Genomic DNA, 24,684 nt, shown 5'->3' on the forward strand with positions numbered 1-24,684 from the left:
GTCATGCTTTGAAAGGGAAAGAATAAAGCAAAATATTCAATTAGAAAAAATTACTATAATTGCAGGTTCTATTTTATCCCTCCATTAAAGCAATAAAGTGCCTCGAAATATTGCTGAGCTGGGATACAGAGCTTAGTGCTACTTAACATTTTAATATACATTGGGGGGCCTAATTTAATTTAGATCTGTGTGAGGGTCTTCCTTCCTCCCTGGCACCTACTCTCTCCCCCTCCACTTCTTAAAATATGACTGGATATAAATGCATGCTTCTCCCCCACACCAAGGGATGTATATGCAGAGCTGAGGCTGGACATATATTCTGACACACGCCAGCATGCCTCCAAAGCAATGAGGACATCAAGTGCATACACACATCGCTCCACAAATGCAGAAGCCCAGTTCAAAGTGCTCTTGCCTGCACCTGAAAACTCTGATGTATGAGTTTGGGGTTTTTTTATATTGGAGGAAAATGTCCAGTTTCTGCTCCCTGAACATGTAACAAAATCCGCTTGGAAATGTAAAAATCACACCATTTTCCTCAAATAACACATTAATCCCATGGGAAGGGATTTGCTATTGGAAGTCGTTGAGCAAGCAACTGCCGAGGCTAAAGAAGGGGGGGCTCTTACTCCCAGCCCTGCCTCTCGCCATGCTTCCTCCACACTATGATGCTATGAGCTGCAGTTTTCTGTCTCCCTTTGTGACAGAAGATAAGTGAATCTTATTTTAGGGAGCCCTTCATTCTTTTAATTAAACGAATTAATATCACTTCTCCATATCACATAGCCTCTGTTATCTTTCGTGAACTCCTACAATTCTGTTGAAAAGATATATTGAAAAACCACTAATTGAGATAATCTCTGGAATTCAAGAGTTGGTGTATTTTTAACCATGTTTTAAAACTATTTTCCCTTTGTTTCTGGAATGCCTCCCATCCTTCCTCCCATGCCAGACTGTTTACATTATTTAAATGCCTTCTGCTTATACCACTCTTTACAATTTTTACTTCAACAACAGCGGCCTCCATTGCTCTTTTTTCCCTCACTTAGACATAACTGGGATGAATTCCAATCCCAAACTCAAAACCACTCCTGGTGTTTTACTGCTGTCTTCTGTGTTTGGTACATCCAGCAATGCATTACTGCCAGTCCTGTCATCTGGGACTGCCTGTGGGGGGGGGAGCCAAGCTTGAAGAGTTAAACTCTTCTTCTTTTACAGCAGAAACCAGGGAAACGGTGATTCTCCCCAGACACAGGAATCCTCTGCAAATTCACAAGGATACTTGTCATCCTCACGCTTTAGCAGGCAAGTCTGAGCCACCCCACTAAGAGGATGGGGAGCCCACCGCTCTTTTATTTTTTTAGGGACCTAAGTCCAGTGCTCCCCATGCACACAGAAGGATGGCCTCACAACCCTGCCCCACGGAAACCTCTGTGCAGCAAACCCTGCAAGCCAAAGAAGTCTCCGACAGACAGCCTCACTTCCCTGTCGCTTGGGTTTGATGTGCCTTTTTCTGCAGGTTTAATTAGAAAGCTGATAAAGGCAGCTCCAGGTGCCAGAGCCTTTTGCATTGTGGCTTCTAAAGAGTTTTAATAAGAGTTCCACCAAATTGGTGGGGGGTTTACGGCACATTTTTCCCACATCAAGATGACCTGCAAAGGTAGCAAGGGTGATATAGCACAACAGCCTATTGAGTTTTTCCAGCATGAGTGCAGACCTCTGCAGTGTTAATTTAAGCCTATTCACAAACAGGCTTGTTTTCCTTAGACCTCATTCCCAGACCATCTATGGCATGGCACTAAAGCAGCACTTACGATGCACTCCTGTCTTAGTCCTATTTTGTGTGGGGTTTTAGGATGAGTGAGAACACACCTATTTCCTGAACCCATCCTGTGCAAAAGGGGATACAATACACAGATATTTATTTGGGATGCAAAAATTTTCAACAGCTTCTGCAGCAGGTAAACCGAATCATCATAATGTGGAACCACACAGGCAGCGCAGAGGAAGTGGAGGTCCTCGCAATAAGGGCTCTGGCCTGGAATACAGGAGGTTTCAGCAAAGCTGCCAATTCTGCAGATCTTCTGTGCAGCCAAGTCACTTAAGGACAGAGTGTGAATATTTCATAGGTGAACCTGAGCTCTCACAGATTTCAGAAGAAAGGAGACGTGAGGAGAAGCACAGTCTTCAGGTCCCATTATAGTTTCGGGGACACATTTAAGATTGCCTTTCGCTCTATTTCTTGTCTCTTGGCCAAGATCCGGCTTTGCTCTGGTTCAGCTAGGGCTTTGAGGCACAGATGCAAGGAATAACACCTCCAGTTATACTGAAGTAATGGAAGCACTGAGTCCATGGGTCAGATTTGCACAGGGGTGGACAAAAAGCAACTCCTGAGACTCATCCCAAGTGATACAAACATGGCTCCTATGCTCAAGCAGTTACATACAACCAAGCACAGGCTCAAACTGGAATACAGGGTGGTGGGCAACACAAATTCCCAGGGTGGGGGGATTTGCATAAAATATAAATACAAAAATCCAGGCATGGTGAGCTGCTGCGGGCTGCTACCAGCTGCCCCGGAGACACAAACGAATGCTTAGTCCCACAACCCAGGAGGTTTCTAAAGCATCCTTGACACTGCAGGCACCACACGGGATGTGCCTGTTGATCTGCCTTGCAAGGTTGTGCTGTTCCGCTTCACAGGGTTAGAAACATGAGCTGTTCCTCCCACTGCTGGACTGCTGCTAGGCTTGGGGATTTTCTTAAGATCCTTCCACCAAGGAAAGCTCTTTCCCCATTTTTCTTAGGATCCCATTTGGAAAAGCATCTCAGTACCTTAAAGCAGCCATAGCAGACTAGGGCATCAGTCTGAATCCCAGCACATCAGAAGAAGGTGGGTCAATGAAATAACAATATTTGAGCACATATTCTTTGCTTATGCCTTTAATTACAATTTAAATTTATCTCTAGCTATAGCAAAGCATTACTCTGATTCATGGTTCCTCCTCCCTAAAAGCTTTCAGTTGTTAAAACACTGCCTTCTGCTACCACTGATTTTCATGACAGTCAGGTGCTAAAAATCAAGCCAGGATTCAAGAGAAATAAAGTACAGGGAGAAGTTATGTGAGGGATCTAGACTTCTCCATAGGCTCACCTTCATTCCCCAAGGAAAATTACATGTTTGACGTCCAATTTCTGTTCCTTGCAGTCTCAAGACAGTGAAAGCAGCTCCCCTCCAAAGAGATGCTTTATCACCATCAGTTCTACCTCCATCCTTTTCATTAAAAGAAATGCTCCCCGAATAACCTACATTTGTACTGAGAGGAGAACTACAGCAAGGAATAAAGCTAGCTCAGTGCAGCTAAAAGCAAAATGGAAGTGTCTAGAAAGGTGGGAAGTAGAGAGCTCGCAATTTTAACATACTAAAAAGGTGAGCCATCTTTCCTCCTTCCCTTGGCACCCTGCCTCTCCTGCACCAGGAAAGGCACTTTCAGGTTGCCGCTGGCATTAGAGATAAAGCCGTAGGGCACCTGGAAAAAAAAGGCACAGCTGTCTTTCCTAGAGTTAAGTGTGAAGTCTGAGCAACTGAAAAAAACTGTTCTGGTCAAAGACCCTGCAGGTAGTACCACTTAGAAAAGCAGCCTGCAACCCAGCATCAAAGAGTCATCTTCCCTTACAGATTTCAGACCCCTGGAGATGGTCTCTTGAAAGTAACTAGCACCAGTGTCCTCACCTTGAAAGCCATGGAAACTTTATGCTGGTTCAGTCGGAACAAAGTCAGGTCACCAAAGCACTTCTACTTCCCCGTCCTCCTCCCCAAACAGCATGGGAGAGAAGTGATGAGCTGCTGTCACTGTATGACCACCTTACCCAAACTGCCCCTACTGTCCACTTGGATCTTCTTCAACAGCATCATCACATCCAGGAGGAAACCGATTCCAGTTTCTCCTCTGAATCCAGCTCACCCACACCATGCTGTCACTTCAAAAACATGGAACTGCATGGCAAAGAGAACTCCCACCAGGTCAAGGCAGCACGTTAGTTATTCCTCCCAAGAAAAGGTCTGGAGGAAACTCCGCCCTCCCAAGGCTGGCACAGCAGATCTGCTTCAACATCTGTGGTTTGACCCCCTCTAGTGGGTAGCACTCAACAAGACACAGAGCCTCACCACCACCCCACAACCAATGGAGACCCTACTCAAGTCATAAAGCCTTTTCTCATTATGATAATGACGATGATGATTTTCCCCACATACAACCTACCTGCCTTGCACTTCAGATTCAATGTCTTTGGACCTCTACAGACATAGCCCAGCACTTATGTAGATGCTGCAGAAAACACTAAGAAATGGGAGCAGAGTAGGTAAGATTTTTGCAAGGGAGAACCATCTCACAGGAAAAAACTTATACCCCAGCCCTGATTTTGTAGGGAGAACATATTTATCATCTATCGCAGAATGTCTTCCCTCTGCCAACTTGTCAGAAGCTGACAAAACTCCATACTATAAAAGCAAGCTGTTAAAACTTGGCTAAAGGGAAAAACTTAGCTGCCAGACAAGCTAACCAGAAAAAGCTGAAAAAAATATTCAAGTGTGCCAGGGAAGGCAGTAAATTTACAGAAAGCCTCCACAAAGCTGAACATCCCAAACCAAGACAACGAGGCAGCATTAGGTCAGTGGCTTCTCGTTCATTTGTCACTTGACAAGCAGAGTTCTCCCACTCCAAGGGACTTGGGCAGATACATTAAAAGCTGTAGCTGCCTGTATTTCTAAACCACCCAAAGTAGCATGTTTCTAACTCACAGTTCATCCCGGAACAAAGTATTTTAGTAGAGCCTAAACCCACTCACCATGTAGTCATTAAATACCACATATTCCATTTAAACCCATTGATTCATCCTTCCACCTCCGGGCATGCCAACAGATGAACAAGTCATACATTTAGTCTTTCCATTAATGAACAAAATGTTAAGTCTTTGCCTAAATTTTGGGAATTTTTCTTTTAACTGCACATATACGTAAGGTGTTTTTAATGTCAAAAGAGTGACATGGGTTGTTCTGGTTCGGTCGTTTTCCTTCTAAATGTGTATTCATTAAGTTTTCAAAACAAAACCCATAAACATGTTATATTCAAGTCAGGACACTTAACTGTTACTGACAGTTTAACAGACACAGCAATTTCCAGCTGATCAGCATTCATTTCAGCTCAAACTACACATACTGTTAATCCAACAGAATCCAATAATGTTTTCTTTAATAGTATACTGCAACATGAAGGATTGTAGTTTACACTCTAAACCTTGTATTCCAGGACTGTAATCATGACCCACTAACCCACTTATAACAGAGGTTAAAGAAAGGTACGACACGGCAGTAATACTCCTGTCATTCATACAACTTGTGCAACTATCCAAGATATAAAAACTTCAAGTCAAAAACTATTTCTCATGAATTTTACACAGCTGAATGACTTCAGCGAAAGCAACAGCCCTGGCAAGCTTTGATGACAGACCTGCCTTTAGCCTATTTCCCACGAAACCACAGCACTGCAGCATCCCTCCTCAGTGAAGAGCCCTCCTGCAGTTTGTAGTGCAGCAGCAGCTCAGTAGTGAGCGTAACATGCCCCAACCAGCATACTTCACTTGTTGGATAGACTGGCTGAACTGTTCTAGCTCTCAAGATAATCTAAAAGATTTGAGATGAAAGGTGAAAACCAAAGATTTATAAAGAGAAGAACCCCAGGACGTGAGCTTTATCAGTGGGAATGCCATTTGAGATCATACTGCTTCAAGCAATATATATACACACACACATATCTATGTACACACACATTTCTACAATATGTATACTTTTTTCACATGTATACTTTCTTTGCAGCAGCCACTACAGGCAGGCAGTATTAACACAGCCTTTGGTTCTTAGCTGAGCATGAAACAGCCACAGACAAAAAAACTGAACAAGAATATCACTAAAAGTACATGCACTGACCAACCCCTCAGCACTCCTGCCTCATCACAATTCACTCTTTGAATAGGACAACAGAGGACATGAACAGAATACAAAGCCATATCCAGACTGCTCAAACCCAAGAAGCCATGTCTCCCACAATCCTGACAAAATAAGGAGACAACCTTGCTAAAGTAAGAGTCTGATGTATGTTTATATTTCTGCCATAAAATGTTATTTATATATCATCTTATTGTCAACATTTAGGAAAAGAAATCCCTACAGGACCTGTGTTATCCCCCAAATCAAAACCTGTATTAACTAATGTATTCAGGATGAGAATTCCTGTACAACTCCAACCTGCTCCCTCCATTCTTTACAACTTTGCTTCCAGCTGCTGAGCAACAGCCACGCCAGCCTCTACGTAACGTACGATCCCGATTACGCTACAAGCAGTCACAGCGCGTACCCATGATCACGCAGGAAACCAGGCTGGGTGCGTAGGCACCGAACTCACATTGCCTGAGGTCTTCCTCCTCCAGCCCCAAGTACAAACTTCCTACCAGCACAAAGCTATTTAGCTGCAGGCAAGCACCGCTAAAACAGTGCTTCCCAGTATTAGTCCATCAAAACATTCAAGATTAATTTTAATGATCTTTGCAAGATCTATAGTGGGAATGCAGAAAGACACCCACGTGGAGGCTAGCCTGCAGATCCCCATTAATTCTTGCTTCGGACATACTGGGAGTCAGCTTCATGCTGACACACTAAACAGCATGCCTTAAAGAGCAGGAGCCGTGTGCTAGTGGGATTAGTGATCAACAGGAGAGAAAGATCCCTTATTTCATGTGAGGTGATCTGGTCTGTGAACTCCTTCCGGCAGTCCCAATCCCTCAGAAGTAAATGGTTTTCCTCTGCATTAACAAAAGAGGGGAAAACTCTGGGCAACTTGAGCTTTGTGGCTTACATTACCAAAACCAAATAAATCGCCCCTCTACAATGGACCCCCTCTGTCTCTGCCAGCATCTCTTCAGTGTCCCTCTCTCCACCTGTTCACTCAGGCGTGCGATGGCATGGGGTGTTTTTGTAAACCGGCTCTCACCACAGCTAACACACAATCATTTCTTTTCCCTAGCTCCAAGAGGAGAAAAATCCAACTTGCCAGAGGAGCATCTGCATCGAGAACTGCTTTTGCTGATGGGATCAGGGAAAGCAGGAGAAATGCTCGCATACCAGTTCATTACCCTTGCACGCATCACCCACAGGCATCCCCCTCCCGCCATCCCCCAGACCAGATACCGGATGCAATAAAGAAATTAAAGAAATAGAATAAACCCCCAAGCAGAATTTGAGAACAAATGTGCTTTGAATGCTACACAAATGACATTGAAGACGCAGAAAGAAATATGTAATTGCTATTGCACTGCATGATTTCATGGGCTTATTTCCTAGGTACCCATTCCACATACCCTTCCCACAAAGATCTCCTCCCCTCCACCCCCTTGGCTTCTTTAATGAAAAATAAAAACCCAGCAATCTTTGATCCTTGAGGATTATTTTTAAAGCTACAAAACCCAACCAGCCCCTTCTGCAGCCTCTTCCCTCTAGTCTAGCCCATCTATGGGGTGGAGGGGTGCATCCACAACCCAGAGACCTCCCTTTGCCCTCCACCCTCCACACACTTCACACCCCTTCCACCTCACTATGCTGCATCCCATCTCAGAGGACACTGGGCAAAGCCAGGTCTTTACAGCTGTCCTCACAACACCCCTTTCAGACAGACCAATATCTCTGTGGAAGTGTTTGCATCTACAGGCTTTCATCCTGGAGAATCCCTCCCTGCCTCCTCCCACATCCCATTTTTGGGGGAGGATAACGCAATTTCCAGTTTACTCTGAAGGATGCTGTTTTATTCCCACTGATCATGGGGTCAGTTCACAGTCCATTCCTCCAAGCAGTTATCTCCTCCCAGAGGGGAACAATCCCTGTCTCTGACCTTCATCCTCAGACAGGCAACCCCACCGCCGTGCCCGCTCCCCCGCCACCTGGCCGAAGAGAAGGTTTCTTCTCTCGCCAAAGCCACAGCCGAGGCATCACGATGCATTTTTCCACTCCCACAGCCCGCTCCTTCGATGCGGGGGGAGCAACGAGCCGGGGGCTCCCCCATCGCCCTGTGGGGAAAGGTTCTTGGGGACAGATGTGACCCTCACCCCCTTGTCATCTACCGGGGGGAGGACACAATCCATGCAGGCAGATACCAGCCCTCTGGAAACAGCACATCCCAGCGCTTGGCAGCCGGGGGTCTGCCACCCGCCCCCCTGCAGACCCTCCCTGGAGCAGCCCCCCACTTGCTGTGGGGCCCTTCTCTTGCCCCGCCACCCCTGCTACAGAAAGGGAGCGGTGGGGCAAGCCCTCCCCAGGGCCACGGGACCTCCCCCTGCAGCGCAGCTGCCATGTGAGGGTCACCCCCAGCCCCAGGCCTGCCTTCACTCCGTCACCTCCTGTCAGGAAGAGCAGCTCCATCCCCCCACTCCCCGTCCTGCCCCGTGTCTGTGGGGCAGCAAGAGTCCAGTCCACCCCTTGAGGCACCATCTACAGCCCCACGGAGCCAGAATCCCTTCCAGAGCCCCTTACATCCCCCGTGCTGGGGGGGACATCACCCTGTGTCCCCTCGAGGCTGTAAGGGGACAGCAGCCCCCACTCCCCTTGCCCCAGCCCCACATGCTCACTGAGGGGGCACCTCTTCTCCTTTCAGGGCTCTCCTCAGTGAAGCAGGGCTCACCCCACATCTCCACATGGCAAGCACTGACCCACGTCCTGCTTAGACCAACGGACCCCACTCCTCTCAGCTCAGTCCCACAGACACCTTTTAGGAAAGCTTCTCTTCCCCTTGGACGCCCCCTCAGCACAAAGGGGGCTGTCACACCCTCTCCACCTGGGGGAGCACTGACCCACGTCCACCTTGGACCATGAGGTGACAACAACCCCCATGTCCCCCACCTCAGCTCACCCAGGCTCATTCTGTGCGGATCTCTTCTCCTGTGTCTCCTCACCCAAAGTATGAGTAACCCCTAAACCTCTCCTCCTTCTCCCTGCGAGGGTCACCACACTAACCATGACCACCTCAGACCAAGAGGTGAAACTGACTCATGCCCATTTCAGATCAGGAGCTGACAGTGACCCTCATCTGCCCCACCTCAGCCAGGGGACAATGAGCCACCTCTGCTTCAAACCATGATGCGATGCTGACCCACGTCCACCTCGCACCACTAGGTGATGCTGACCCACATCCAACTCAGACCGTGAGGTGACAGTGATGGCCATCCACCTCATCTCAGCTAGGGGACAGTGAGGTGACACTGACCCACATCCAGCTCAGACCATGAAATGACAATGATCCCCATCGGCCCCATCTCAGCCAGGGGACAACATCCCACCTCAAACCATGAGGTGACACTGACTCACGTCCACCTTGGACCGTGAGGTGACACTGACACACGTCCACCTCGGACCATGAAGTGACAGCTTCCACCATCTGCTCCATCTCAGCCAGAACACAGCGACCTACCTCAAACCATGAGGTGACACTGACCCACGTCCACCTCAGACCGCGAGCTGACAACAACCCTCAACCGCCCCACCTCAGCCAGCGGACAGCGACCAGCTCTCGGGGCGCGCCGACCAACCGCCATGTCGGGCAACGAGCTGCCGGCCACCCCCGTCTCCCCGCCCGGCCCGGGGGTACCCGTCCGCCCCCTTACCTCCAGACCTGCCCCATCTGCAGCAGGTGGATGACGGACTGCCAGACCCAGACGGAGATCCTGCAGAGGCGCTGCGCCCCGGGGGTGGTGGTGCCGCCGGCTCCTCCTACCCCGCCGGCGGGTCCCCCCCGGCGGCCGACGGCCCCCATCATGGGCGGCCCGCGGCTGCTGAGGCCCTGCACGGCGCCCAGCCCGCCGCCCGTGTAGTCCTGCACGAACCAGCGGAAGCTGAGGATCTGCACCAGCACCGAGGGCAGCAGCACGAAGGCCAGCGTCAGGCCGCACCAGACGTAGTCCCGTCGGCCGTAGTGGTGCAGCGCCAGCCACAGGTCCGTGCCCACGTCCCCCAGCAGCACCAGCAGTGCCAGCACGATCCACAGGCAGTCCAGCCACGGCCGCTCGGCCGCCTCGCCGACCTCCGGCGCCCGCGGCGGCCCCTCGGCGGCGGGGCGCGGGGCCAGCGGCTCGGCGGCGGCGGCGGCGGCCGCCCGCCCGAAGAGGCTCCGCAGGCAGGCGCTCCGGCAGCCCCAGTAGCACGACGACGTGTTGCAGCAGTGGCAGATGTGCAAGGAGCTGCTGCCGCCCGGCTCCTCCGCGCCCTCGGCCGCCGCTGCCCCGACGCCGCCGGCGCCGCAGACGCCCGCCGCTGCCGCCGCCGCCGCCGCCTCGTCCAGGTTGTGCAGCTGGGCGAAGCCCACGCCGCCGCCGCCGCCATCCGACTTGGCCGCCATCTTGCTGCCGCCGCCGCGTCTCCGGCCCCTTCGCCGGGCGCGCTCGCTCGCTCTGCCCCCCCCGTCCCCGCTCCCGGCACCCCCCCACCCGCCGCCCGCCCGCCTGCCCGCCCGCCGCTTCCGGGGGCGGCGCTTCCGCGCCCGCGCAGGACGGGCCGGCCCGGGCCGCCTAGCGACCGAGCGGGGCAGCGCCGCGCCGCGCCGGGCCGGCCGGGGACAGACGGGCCGGGCCGCTGCAAGCGAGCGGGCCCCTGTGCTGCCCCGGCACCTGCCGGCCCCGCGCTCGGTGCTGCTCTCTGCCGGCACCCCGTGCACACCGGCACCCGGAGCTGCCCTCCTCCCCGCTCCCATTGCACCGGCACGCAGCGCTGACCGCTGCCCGTTCCCATTGCACCAGCTCCAACCGCACTAGCAGCCGCTGGTGTCCTCTGCCCGTTCCCGTTGCACGGGCACGCAGCGCTGCCTGCTGCCCTATTCCTATTGCACCAGTTCCAATTTCACCAGCACCCACTGCTGTTCTCTGCCCTGTTCCCGTTGTACTGATTCCCATTGGTCTAGCACCTGCTGCTGTCCTCCACCTTGCTCCCGTTACATCAGCACCTAGCGCTGCCCGCTGCCCTATTCCCATTGCAGCAGCACCCACTGCTGCCCTCCGCACTGCTCCCATTGTACAGGTACGCATCACTGCCCCCTGGCCCATTCACATTGCACTGGCACCCACTGCTGTCCTCTGCCCGTTCCCATTCCACCAGTTGCTATTGCATTGGCGCTCACTGCTGACCACTGCCCTATTCCCATTGTATCAGCACCCACTGCTCTCTGTCTGCCCTGTTTCCATTGCACCAGTTTCCACTTTTCTGACACCCACTCCTGCTTTGCGCTCTGCTCCCGTTGCATCGGCATCCACTGCTGCTCTCTGCTCCATTCTCATTGCATCAGTTCCCATTGCACTGGCGCCCACTGCTGCCCTCTGCCAATTCCCATTGAACTGGCATCCGCTGCCCTATTCCCATTGCACCAACACCCGCTGCTTTTCTCCCTGGGCCTCTGTGTTAGTACACACAGTATCCATTGTGTATCTTCCCCTAACGTCTGTGCACTGACACCATCATTCCCCATGCTATCCCCAGCTAAGCCCCCTTCTTCTGACCCCATCCCACTCCCAAATCAGCTCCCCAGTCCAGTATCCCTGTCCTGCCGCGCAACCTCCCTGTTCCCATCATCACTGTTCCCCCTCAAATACCAGGACCAACACTTTGCCATCCAGGCTGTTCTCAGCCCACCCTCAGCCAGACGGCCACCCGCTTTCCACCTCCAGCAGTTCCCTGGTACCTACCAGGTCCAGGTCCTCCTATGAGTTTCTCTTTGCCTTTTCCCCTCCTATGGCTCTGCTGGGAAGGGGGTGTCCTATCCCACCCCTATCCCATGGGTCCTCCATTGCATAGCAGCAGTGTCCAAGCCCACCTCAGCACCTTCCAAATCCCCCACAGTCCTGTCCCTCTCCTAACACAAGGATCCCCCATCCTCTGTCCTCTCCACTTGTCTCTTCCTTGTCCACATTGGGGGACACTGCGTCACCCATCTCCAGTTCCTTGCTGTAGGAGACAAACCTCTGCCAAGCTGAGGGAGCTCTGCTTTTGGGATCTGCCTGGAGCTGAGCTGCACCCTGGGCAGGTGTTTCACTGAAGGACCCACTGGCAGGCTCAGGAAGCCTAATTCTAGGTGCTCCACCCCCACCACCCCAGCTTCCCTTTCTATCCATTCACATTTGTTCATTCATCATATCCATCTTTCCTGTGTTGTCTTGTGCTGTCCTCTGTAGGTTACAATCTTCCCTCTTTTCTCTTTGTTTCCCCCCTCATTGCAAGTGTGCTTCTTCCCTATACTCCTTCTCCAGCTGTTGCTTCTTCCTCTTTCTGTAGGAATTTGAATTCTATCTTTTCTCTCTCTTTTTTTTTATATTTATTTTTATTTTTATTTTGTTTGTTTGTTTCAAACTGTGGCAAAATACCAGGGCTGATAGGTTCAGGGCTCTAGAACTTGCTGCCAAAGTTACTGCTTTGCAGAATCTAACTTTTAATAGGGAGGAAAATTAAATCAAGCAGGTGTAAAGATGCACAAGTGCAGATAAAACGCTTTTTCCAGGGAGAGAAAATGAATTTAATCTTGATAAGAGTGGGAGGACTTGCATATATTAAATCAGCTGTCTGGGAAGCGTGTATTTGGCCTTTCTGAGGGATATCAAAAGAGCTCAAAAGTTTTGCAATGTCTGAAAGACGTTGCTGGTTTTGAAACAGTTGGATCTTCCTATAGAGGAGAAACAGGAGAAAGGAAACAGAAAGCAAAGCTCTGTGCATTGTCCAGATGAATGCTCTCTGATGCGCACCAGTATGTGGCCAAATTGAAGTCATTTGTAGTGCCTGAAACTCCGGCACAAAGTTCTTCAAAAGGAGAAAACTGGTATTGTGGATATAATAGGATTGAAGAGGACATAATCCCACCAGTCCCCATGATACTGACTTCCCCCGAACAGTCCCTTATTTTCTGCCAACTTAAGCTATGGCAAGAAATATGAATATGGAAATAAACGCCAGCCCTCAACTTGATCAAAATGAATTCATGAGCATAAGGCATGTATAATAATGCATACCTAATATAAAAATCCTTCTCCTGTTTGACACTTTAAAACCTGAGTGGTAAATATGCATGTTAATTCTCACAGCAGTAAGAAATAAGGTCTCTGGGACCCATATTCTTGGGTAAGAGGTACCTGTACTAAACTTAAACTTCTGGTTTGCGGTACAGTGAGATATAAATGGAAGCATTCCTCATTTCTTCAAACTTTCCTATGTAGCAAATTTGCTACATATGATTTGAAAGGGAAAAAAAAAAAACAACCAAAAAAACAAACCCAAAAGAGCACAGAAGTAATATAACTACTTGGTCTTCTTATTTAAACACAAGTGTAGGTGCACATTGCGCTTCATGAACCAATAATGGGGCAGAAGAGTCATCTGTTTTGATACAAAAACAACCCAAACTTCTGTGATGAGACATACGGGTGGGAGAAGACAGCAGTTAAGGATTTTAGCGTTGGCACGCTAAGTGAGAAAAGCAGTTGCTTGGGCAGTATATGACATGATACAATACACTGTTGAGACCCCTTCTGAAATTCTCAGTGCAATTGTGGCCACCTGTGTCCAAGAAGGGTGGATTGGGGCCGGAATATGTGCAGGGAAGAGCCCTTCAGTGATGAGAGGTGAGGACAGTCTGTTTTTCTACTGTGGACTGAAAGAATTCGCTTGTTTAATTTAGCAAAATGAGACTGAAGAAGGAATATGTTTTCTGCCTATAAATACATCCTGGAAAGTAAATGCAAGCAAAGGGAAAGGTGTTGTGACACTGAAGGGCAACGGCAGAAGAGTAAATGAGTAGGAACTGTCCATGAATATATTTAGCTGAGAAATCGGAAGATCCTTCCAGTAGGAGTAACAGAGACTAAAAAAAGAAAAGTAACTAGTTTTAACACATAGCTTAAGAATTTTATAAAGGAAATTGCATACCAGTGTGAAACAACAAACAGTTGGGATGAAAGCCCTTGAAAGGTTTTCCAGCCCTGATCATCTCTCCTTGGAAAGATCTTGTCCATTTTGATGCGTGGTACACTATGTTCCTTCCTGCATCAGGCGATGAGTCACGGATACATGACTCTGTGGGTGGCCAGAAGTGATATCTCCACCGCTTACATATTAATTCCTGATTATCCCAGGTTCTCCAGCTCCTGCTCTCTCACTTATCACACAGCAGAGATGTGTGATAAGCCACATTCAAGCATCCCATGTACCCCTCAATTCTTTGGTACCCACAGCCACCATGGCATGGGTCACTTCAGCCAAGGACATGGGAGAGATGCTTTGCCTCTTCAACTGACAAAAGCTGCAGTTCTGCTTTGTTGTAGCACTGGCTAGAAGAGTCATCAGCCAGAGCCTGTTTCTTTTCTTAGCAAAATTATGTATTTTTAAGGGCTTTTTTGGAAGCTGTGAGAGCCAATCACATCCGTGTTGGCATCTCTCTTAACTCATACGCTTGAGAGGAGAAAGCTTTTCTCTGAGCTAAGCAGTGACCTGCACTTCCACCACGCTAGAGGCACTAGTGCTTGGAGGTCCAGGTAACCAACCTCTGGTGACCTCTAGATCTGCAAGTATTTATAAAACACGTTTAGCAAGGGTTTTTCCCTTGCAGCGCTCAGAGCTGATCTGTCTGTGCCTTGCATTTCATGCTTTTTCTGTTCTTCAGAAGCACCAGCGAAACACCAGGAAGGGGAGGCATGTTTGGTATTCTAGCAGTACCCATCAAACCATGGCGTGGGATCACAACCTTCTTGTGCTTGTTGGTTAAAGGCTTTTTTGTCCTGATCAATATACTAATTGAGCTGTGTGGTCTTCCATCTTCCAGGCATTTATTCGGATCAGGAGAACAAACACTATATATAGAGAGGTATGTAAGCCAGAATCGGAGTTGTGTAAGTCTGGAACTACCTCATTTGAATAACTGGGGGATGGATCCAGCTGAGTGTTTGGTGCATGTGGAATACCATGCTACCAGTACAGATAATTACACTTAATGGGGATTTACTTTAAGCAAAGTAGGTCAGAAAAATGACATCTTATTGTGTCATTAGTTTTCATCAATTACTTCCATGTTGTTTGCTCAGTTCCCAAGTCAAACGAGTGTGGGCTGACAGCCTTGCAAGCTCAACTTGGTATTGTCTCTAAAAATCAAACTGTATTATTTCTGCCTCATGCATCATCACTAACAATAAAGCATCCACTGCTGGAATATAGCAGGTGGCTTTGCTATTCATGCATGAGGCAGAAAAGACTCCAGCTTCCTTTGCCACGACTTTGAAGTCTGCAGTCTTTAAAGTTGGACATGTTGGTAAACTTTCTAGTAATTGTGCGAGCTTAACTTAGAAGACACATGTGGGTCAGCCCTGTTGATGAACTTTTGTACTTTCTATTACTTTCTGAATGCTACATGTATGTATTGGGAGGATTAACACAATGCTGCTTCTGCTGTTACTTGTCTCCCTGTGACAGCACTTCGTGGCATTATGCTTTCTCTAGGAAAGGTGCAGAAGATGCCAGATGTTATATGGTGTCTATATGGAAAAGCCAGCTCACGGTCATCCTAAGAACTGCCTCTGAGTGTGAGGAATGTTTGGTGAGGCTTTCCAGTTCTAGCACTTCTTTTTTATTTGAGGGCTTAGCTTTGGGGGCGTCAGTTTAGCAATGCAATCAACTGGTAAGTGTTACCAGTGGTTGTCAATAATCATGTGTTAGTCTCTACAGACACCTTGAAATAGCTGAACGTGGTGTATTCTCACAGGTGGACCAGGTGCTCAACTTCTAATTCCAGTTCCTTACAACTCTATTACTTCAGGTGCAACTGAGTAGTTTTGAATGACTTACACTTTCCAGGCAATACATTAACATTAAAGAATATGTTTAGGCTTCAGTAGTCCAACCGGGGGCAGGTTCTTTTCAAAGCAAATATCCCTGTGAGCCACCCTGGCTTCACTCGCTGAGATTTTAGCAGGATGGGGCTATCAAGAGGAAGGCATCTAAAACAAGAGGCTATTCTTTAAAAAACAAATACCTTTTCTGGATATATTTTTGGCAAAATGGAGTTACTGATATAACCTACAGGGGTTGTGAAGCTTAATTAAAGTCCATAAAATGTGTACAGGTCCTCAGGTGTTGCATGATAAAGTCTGGATAAAAATTCTCTACCAAATATGTAATTACAAGAATCCCAAACTTTTCTCTATTGGACACTAGTACTACATTTAAATCACTTTACACTTCCTGACATTTGAAAGTTAGTATGGTCTTGAATGTGTGCATTAGCAAACCTCATAGTTCCTATTATCTAGATCATACCTGCAGTGACATGGTTTATTCAGCTCTCTTCAGGCTTCCTTTAATCTCCTGAGAGCTGGATCTGTTTTCATTTATTGCTGTGCATCGAAAAGAACCTGTCTTTCTGCTTTCAGAAGCATGCCTTTGTGGGACACCTTTGGATGCAATCAGCCGAACCATTGACTTCTTTGCAAAGCCTGGCAGTACTTGCAGCTTTCCTATTAAACCAAGCACAGTTTGGTTTAATCCCCTCAGCCGTGCTCTCTGAGGTACTCGTTACCCAGCAGGAAGAAGCAACACGACTTCATCAGCCAAAAAAGGTGGTGAGCAGTGCAGGGAACTGCATGTTTCTCCCCTTAGAAAAGAATTAACAACTAAGACCTCCGGTTTGATGGACTTGCTTGGTGCTTTTCCAAGCTGGGATTTAGGAAAAGCAACTGCACAGCATTTCCTATTTCTCCCCATGGGGCTCCAATGATTTAATTGGCTATGAAGGGCAGGGACATGTCTCAGAGTAGCTGGCTGCTATCACCAGCGTGCCACACTGCTCTTGTGAGTTCAGTGAAAAATAAAGTTATCAGGCAATGCTTCCCCTTCTGAACTGGGTGCATGTGAAGCTTGGCCACTGTGGCAACAGGAACTGCATGTAGCGTATAGCTTTTCTGTTCTAGGTTACTGGCAAAGCCAATGTATAGCCATGGACCAAGGGAGGAAGCGGAGCTATATTTACACCTTAACTAAGGTAGAGTATATTCACTTTAATGTGACTCCCCCTTTCCTGACACTCCTTGATGCTCATTTTAATACCTGAAAATGCTGTAAACCTCCTCCAAACCCAAGCATGTAACAGAATAAAGTATTTTCTTGTAATTAATGCTGTCACTGCAGAGCTGTTAATTCAATTCATGACCTTTTCTATCAAACCAAGACAGAATGTTGCACTAATCCCAACCTGCCTGTGTTACCCCTTGGAAAACAACAAGAAAAAGGCTGCTGGTTGTAACTGCCCTGGTGACTGTAACTTCTTCAATCTCCCCTTGGCTGGAATGTCAGCCAAAGCATTGCCTGTTTCTAATGTGGGCTATTACACCTTATTTTCTCTACTTCCCCTCGTTGTGGTCTTTTCTCTAGTCAAGGTACTGCAGAGAGATCACCTTCCCCTGATTTCCCACTGAACTTGTGAGATCCTTCATGGACCATTTTCCTAAAGCTCTGTCCACACCAGGTCTCCTTGGTTTTGTTTCCTTTTTCATCCTGAGGACAGAATTTCCATTCCTATTTATGTCAATTCCACCTTTGCAGCCCTTCTCTTCTCACCATGAGCCATGTGGGTTTTCTCACTTACGTGTCCTTTTGCACTTGCTAAATCTTTTGCCCCCTGCCTTGGCTCTACTACAGTCATGATTTCTGCCACTTTGGTCCTGAATAAAATGCCTTGATCTGGTAGAACCCCTGTTCTAAGTCACCGAGAGCTGGATTCAGCTCCAAACTGACACATCTGAATGTCTGCATCTGCACATAAGTTAGATGCTCAAGTACCCATCATAGTTGAGAAGGAGCTCACCAATGGGTCTGTTCATTTCCCCACATGCAGACATCTAGTCCCACTTGAATGGCCCTGGGGAATCTCACCTGGCCTCCTGACAATGCTCCAAAAGGTCTTGGGTCTGTCCTACCTTCTGCATCATACATGTCAGTCTTGGAGAGGATGCCTCAGCCACCTTGGGCCATCTCAGATGACAGAAGACATTGTGAAACTGCATCTAGCTGGAGTATTCTGCTGTTAGTTTTGGTTCGAGCAGGGTTAGGCCCCTAGTTCACATCCACATGTAGCTACTACTGATGCTGTTTCTAGGCATGGATAAGATCTGTTCTCCCCAACAGCAGCAGTAGGAACAAACTGGCTTCTCCAGGGATCTTCCCACCCTATGCCCCTGTCCCTTCTAACTCATCTTCTCTTGGCAGGAGCAGACTCTGGTTTCAGGCAGCAAAACAGACTTTTTACCTGTTTTGAAGAGAGCCATTCATCATCATTTGCCACATGGCATTAAGTGATGTAAGGAGACTGGGAATAAATAATTTATTCTATAACTGAGCAAAGACTTCTTTTGTGCGATATCAGAAACACTTTATTTTCTCTCTCCCTTTTACTGTCTCGCTGTATTAAAAGCATCACCATTTCTGTTTCTCTATTTTTTAAATGCTTTTAATTAATTTGGCTTTGCACAGGTAATTTAATATCCCAGGGGACAGCAAGATTTGGCCAGTGTGAAACGGACACTTAAGGTTTTGTCTGTATGGTGAAAATGTTCATATGGCTATTTCAGACAGTGCCTAAAAATTAAGTGTTGCTATTCTGAAGCCTTGGTTCAGGCGCACACTGTGCTTTCAGATATGTGCACATCACCAGCAGATCCAGCTTTGGCAAGTGCTCTTCTCATTTCTTCCATCTGCCAGTGCACACAATATTTCCAAATCTGTTAATTAAGGAACTGGCATTTTTCCCTAAGATACCAGAGTAACCAGTTTCTTTGCAGCAAAAACTAATGCTTGCTTTGTCCATAATTACCTAAATTGTTGAGGAAAATTATTCTCCTTTCATGTTGATTCACTTTTGTAATTTCATTGCCAAGGCTAAGTGTGGTACCCATTTAAATTATCTCCTACTCTCATTTTACTCAAGACATGCTATTTGCTAACAAAGATTCAATATGGAAAAATGGGAAGGTGACAACTACCTCCTTCATCAATGCAAATGACAATAATCTCCTCTCCTCCACCATGTAAAAATAAACATTGAATCATCCCAGGCAGAAATACCCTTCTGCATTTAGAAATATGGATAGGGAAAGGCAACACCTGCTCTCATTTATATAGCCATAAAACTCAAGTTTATCCAGTGATTCTATGGCAAATACTTCAGGAGATCAACACCAGTGTGGACGCAGACTGCAAATGTCCCCAGAGTTTTTCCCAAGAATATGCAAGTTCTTCAATTTTTGGTTTTACTTGCACTTGGAAATAGAAGATTAATTTTGGTTCTTGTTAGATCATTGACATTATTTATACTAAAAAATCATCCCAGCAACTCTGCTATAAATTCCTGCTTTTGATAGCTCTCTGATGTTATTACAGCTCCTAAAGCAACATTAAACCTCCCACAATTGAACACCTCCTGTAATACGTGCTGTAGGGTGTGCCCAGACCTGTGGTGAGCATGGGCTCAGGGTGATGGTCCTTTCTGTCAGACACTCAGCTGCTGGGAGGAGCACATGGAAACCTTCACCATCAGGCTTTTACATTACTTACTGCATAGTAAGTAGTTATCAGTACTTGAGTTGTCCCTTTGGAAACACTTACTTGAAGGCTTTTTCTATGACTCCGGGGTATCCTCTGTGCCTGATGCCAAAAATGCACCTCCTTCCAGTGCTCTTTTCCTGGAAGAGTATGCTTGTGTGCTAACATGGACTACAGTCATCAACTTTGTGGTTAGAAAAGGAAGGACCAGGTACAAGTGCATGGGTGACTTTTGCAGAGCATGGGAACATTTGCTCTTGGGAACATAAAAAGAAGGTTTTTATCTCACATTTGATTAAAAAGAAATCCCTGACCTGCCACAGAAAACCACTTTCAAGATCTTAAATCGTGACTGGTGCTAGACTCTGCAGTCTTTACCCTGGGTCCAGCTGGTGCATGAAACATCTATGGGGAGCTGAGAGTGCAAAAACTTGGTCAAAATCCTCCAACAAAAAGAGAAAATGGCCAGAAAACCACCCTGGGGTGGATTTAACTGCATTGTGCTATAACCCAGGAAAAGCAGAACGGAGGGGAACTCCTGGGAAGTTACTTGCTTTTGGCCCTTTGCAAAATATGTTGCATACCAGGCCCCTGCTTCCTAAACAGAGCTAATAAATAAAACCTGCCCATGGCTCCATGAAGCTGGCATGGAAGACAAAAATTAATTACTCCAAAGGCAACCCTTTTCTCACCCCGCTGAAAATACGAGTTCTCCAGGCTCTGCTGACTTCTCTTTTGATTCCTTCTCGTGCTCTGAGCCATTCTTCTCTCCGCAAGGATAGATGTTTAGATGCTCGCCTTCTAATCAGCTGCCATTACAGCCTTTCCCAGTACCTTCTGCTGCCAAACTGGAGGGGGGGAAAGAGAAAGGTTTTTTTTAAAAGAGAGAGGGAGGCGAATGCTTGAAAAGACATATGTGTTTAGTGTTGTTGGCAGATTTGTAAACTTATTAGTGCCTCCGCACACCATGTAATTAAGATCTACTGGTAATTAGTCAATAGTTAAAAATAGGGGTTGTTATTGTGCTACTGAAAACACGTACAAAATAATGTGTTCTCTGCGCTCACGATGCAGTTAGTGTCTCTAAAAATGTTAATTTAAAAAATATATATTTGTTTCGGAGCCAGATCTTTTAGCAAAGCAGATTTCAGTGCGCCTATGTGGGTGCATGTGTGCGTTCAACCTATTTATCTTCATGCATTTATGCGTGTTTGTGTGATGTCCAAAGAGACTGACTGTGTGTTTTGTCTTGGATAGAAATGTTAAGCTATAAAACTACAGACTCGACACAGCCATGGAGGGAATGGGAGCTTTCCTCATTTGTAGATTTTCATTGAAATAAACCTGCTCATCAAAGGAAATTGTTCAAAACTCCACAGGAATGGCAGATGTGTAGCACCATGGGGCAGATGTCTGATGTTTGCAGAATCCTGCATGTATTTTCTAAATATTCAGGGATTACCACAGTCTATAGTTATAATCCTCTAGTAACCTGGAATGGCAGAGACAACACAAAAGCTCTAATGCCTTGTAGCACACATTTGACCAAACTGCCCTGTAAGAGCAGGCACACCCCCACGCATTTGAGGTCAGTTGTCCTTATCCTGTAAAAGACAACCCAAAAGAGATGATGTGGTTTTTAGATTTCTTTACTCCTGCTTTATAACGTGAGAGCTGTGTGAGAGTTGCTGGGTGATGTTCTGAAAGGACGTCTCATTTGGCTGTCATAAGCAATCTGCGGTGATTTGTTGTGCAGACAGGCATTTGTCTCGACTAATCCAAAGGGCTTATTTTGATTGCTTGATAGATTCAAGGAATGTATACCCTACTCAACAGGGGATTCATTTATTATGCTCCCAAACCACTCCTAAATCTTTCCTTATGTCATGTCAATGGATTTGTCAGGCCACCCTCATGTAGCAGTGGTGCACTGGTGGGAGAAATTTACCTTTGCCAAGCAGAGTTAGTTGCTGTTTCTGAAGTACCAGTGGTGAGTTAAATTCTGCAGCAGGAAACAAACTGGACTTTGTTTTGTGCCCTTAAGAGAAGCACCTTCTGCTGGACTCTGTTTTGTGCCCTTAAGAGAAGCATCTTCTGCTGATCTTAGGAGAAAAAAAATACTACTCCAAATCCATACTGAAGCCGAAAAGACCAAGCCTAGAAGCTCCTAGAATGGCCCAACAAAGTTATTCCATGGGTTGTTCATGATACACATAGCAGTTAATGTCTAGAAAGCCCTCCAAGGATGCACCTACACAGACACCTGCTATTGCTGACTTTGAGTTCACAGTAGGATTTCCAGTAATGTTTCCTTCATGCTGAAAGTCAATTTCAATCTCATCGCATTCAGACCTAGAATTTATAGAGTGAGGTTTTTGCTCAAACACCTGAGTAGCCATTGAAACTAATTTTCAAATAGCATTTTTAGGTATGAATATGTCTTTTCTCTAACCTGTTCCAATGTCCTCTTCCCCAGCTGGTTAGGTATGACCATTAACCAACACATGGCAAATACACTGGAAATGTCATAAAGTTGATTACAACAAATCCACAAGCAGAACAGTACTATATCACAGAATCACAGAATGGTTTGGGTTGGAAGAGACCTTAAAGCTCATTCAGTTCCAACCCCCTGCCATGAGCAGGGACACATTCCACTAGAGCAGGTTGCTCAGAGCCCCATCCAACCTGGCCTTGATTATGATAACTAGAATGTACATATGTATATTCATGATTCTGCTTGGTTTTAATCAAACAAAATTACTGATTGAAAAAGAAAAAAAAATCCAAATAAAGTGAAAACATTTTTGAACAAGGAGTAGTTTTAAGAATTCCTTTCCTTCGAAGCTGTGCCTGTCATCTGTAGCCTTGACTGTGAGAAGACATTAATAGATGTCTCTTCTTGCCTTGGGTTCCAGTAGAAACTGGCCAAGGGATGAAGGAGTTGTTGGAGGGTGTAGAAATGATATGACACAGAAAATCTAGAAGGACAGCCTGGGGATGCAACCTTCTAAGCCTCGTTTCCTCAAGAAACCATAAAGACATAAACCTCCCTTTATTCCCTTTGCTCTTTTCTGCTTCACTGCTTCAAGCTGGTTTATGTATCACCATCTCCAAGCTTCACTGTCCATCCTGGGCTCACCTGGGACTCAGCACAGCCTGCAGATTCACCTTGGGGTTGATGCACATTTCTTTGCAGAACAAACTTCATTTGTCAGCTGATCAGCCATCACCGGGGACCACCGGCTGATCCCTGATCATGTCAGTGCTTGGAAACAACAACTGCTGGAGCATGAGAACCTCTGAGACACGCAGGTGCTGAGGTTGGACAGTGACAAACCTCTCCAGTGGGACTCCTGACATGCTCTGCAGAGTCCTGGAGGACTTGAGAACTGTGAATAGGGGGCAACTGCTCACTGTCTCTTCCAGAATGAGAACTAGGAAGAAGAACTCATTGCAGGCAAATAGCAACAGGAACACGGAGTCCCCTGAACTGAAAATGACTGGAAAGCCAGACATTAGTAAGGGTAAGTATTATATGTGCTTCCCCTGTTCTTATTTTTCCTATAGGGTCATATTGTTTTAGCCATCCAAAAGTTGGACATCCTGTTCAAGCTGGTCCTTCAGAATTTCTCTTAAGGACTTGGAGAGGATGCCAGCACATCTGGAAGACAATTCTTCTCTCTGATTTAGGCATGCTTTATGGGACAGGTTGAACCATGCTCTGGAGATGACCACCCTTTTCCTGCTGAGTGTGGAGAGAGTGCAGAGCACTGCACAAGAAATCTAACTTTGAGAGGGCTGAAGCAACCCAGAGGGACGTGGACAGGTTGGAGAGATGAGCCAGCACAAACCTCATGGAGTTCAACAATGCCAAGTGCAAGGTCCTGCACCTGGGTCAGGGCAATCCCAAGCACAAACACAGCCTGGGAAGAGACTGGATTGAGAGCAGCCCTGAGGAGAAGGACTTGGGGGTGTTGGTCAATGAGAAGCTCACTGTGACCCAGCAGTGTGTGCTTGAGCCCAGAAACCAACCGTGTCCTGGGCTGCATCACCAGCAGCATGACCAGCAGCTTGAGGGAGGGGATTCTCCTCCTCTGCTCTGCTCTGGTGAGATCCCCACTGCAGTCCTGTGTCCAGCTCTGGGACCCCAACATAGGAAAGATTTGGAGCTGTTGGGGGAAGGCCAGAGGAGGCCACGAAGATGCTCTGAGGGCTGGAGCATCCCTGCTATGGAGACAGTCTGAGAGAGCTGGGCTTGTTCAGGCTGGGGAAGAGAAGGCTCCAGAGAGACTTTAGAGCAGCTTTCAGTACCTAAAGGGGCTGACAAGAAATATGGGGAGGGGCTTTTGACAAGGGCCTGTAGGGACAGGACAAGGGGGAATGGCTTTAACCTGACAGAGGGGAGATTGAGATGAGCTCTTAGGCAGAAGTTGTTCCCTGTGAGGGTGGTGAGGCCCTGGCACAGGGTGCCCAGAGAAGCTGTGGCTGCCCCATCCCTGGCAGTGCTCAAGGCCAGGTTGGATGGGGCTTGGAGCAACCTGGTCTAGTGGAAGGTGTCCCTGCCCATGGCAGGGGGTTGGAACTGGATGAGCTTTAAGGTCCCTTCCAACCCAAAACATTCCATGAATCAGAGGGAAACCTGGGGAAGTCAAGCAATGCTGGAGGATAGGACTCCTCAAAGAGAAGTGTGAGGAACTCAGTTACATTCTTGTTAGGCTGGTAAAAAGGAGCACGGGGTAGTCTGCAGCACAAATGCTCAGGTTGAATCTCTGAGAGGATAACAAGCTCTGGCATTTTTAGGGCAGATTAAAAAAAAAGTGGAAGAAGCAGCTGAAACAGCAGCAAACAATAACTCTTGATCTACATCTTACAGATCTCTGTACTTGCAGTGAATCCAGTGGGGCAACCGTCCAGGTAAGGACTGCAAAACTGGACCTCTTGGGTGAGACTTACCTTCACCCAAAAAGTTCTTGATTGCCCTTCTAGTTCCAGCAGAGATTCTGCAGCCTTGACCAGTCACTCCTCAG

At 47.3% G+C, this 24,684-nt stretch overlaps 1 protein-coding gene across 1 annotated transcript in view; it reads right to left on the minus strand.

The window, feature by feature from the left end:
- Positions 1 to 10,471, minus strand: part of XKR6 (XK related 6) — a 174,715-nt gene extending 164,244 nt beyond the window's left edge. Inside the window, exon 1 of the mRNA XM_057427489.1 lies at positions 9,706 to 10,471. Within this exon, the coding sequence (XP_057283472.1) occupies positions 9,706 to 10,436 (731 nt within the window). The 5' untranslated portion in view covers positions 10,437 to 10,471. The remainder of the gene's footprint in view (positions 1 to 9,705) is intronic.
- Between the last annotated feature and the right edge of the window lie 14,213 nt (positions 10,472 to 24,684).

This window comes from Pezoporus wallicus, unplaced genomic scaffold (genome assembly GCF_028554395.1).
Source record: "Pezoporus wallicus isolate ANWC-B61680 ecotype Strahan unplaced genomic scaffold, APGP_CSIRO_Pwel_v1 contig_6464, whole genome shotgun sequence".
NCBI classification, from domain to species: Eukaryota; Metazoa; Chordata; class Aves; order Psittaciformes; family Psittacidae; genus Pezoporus; species Pezoporus wallicus.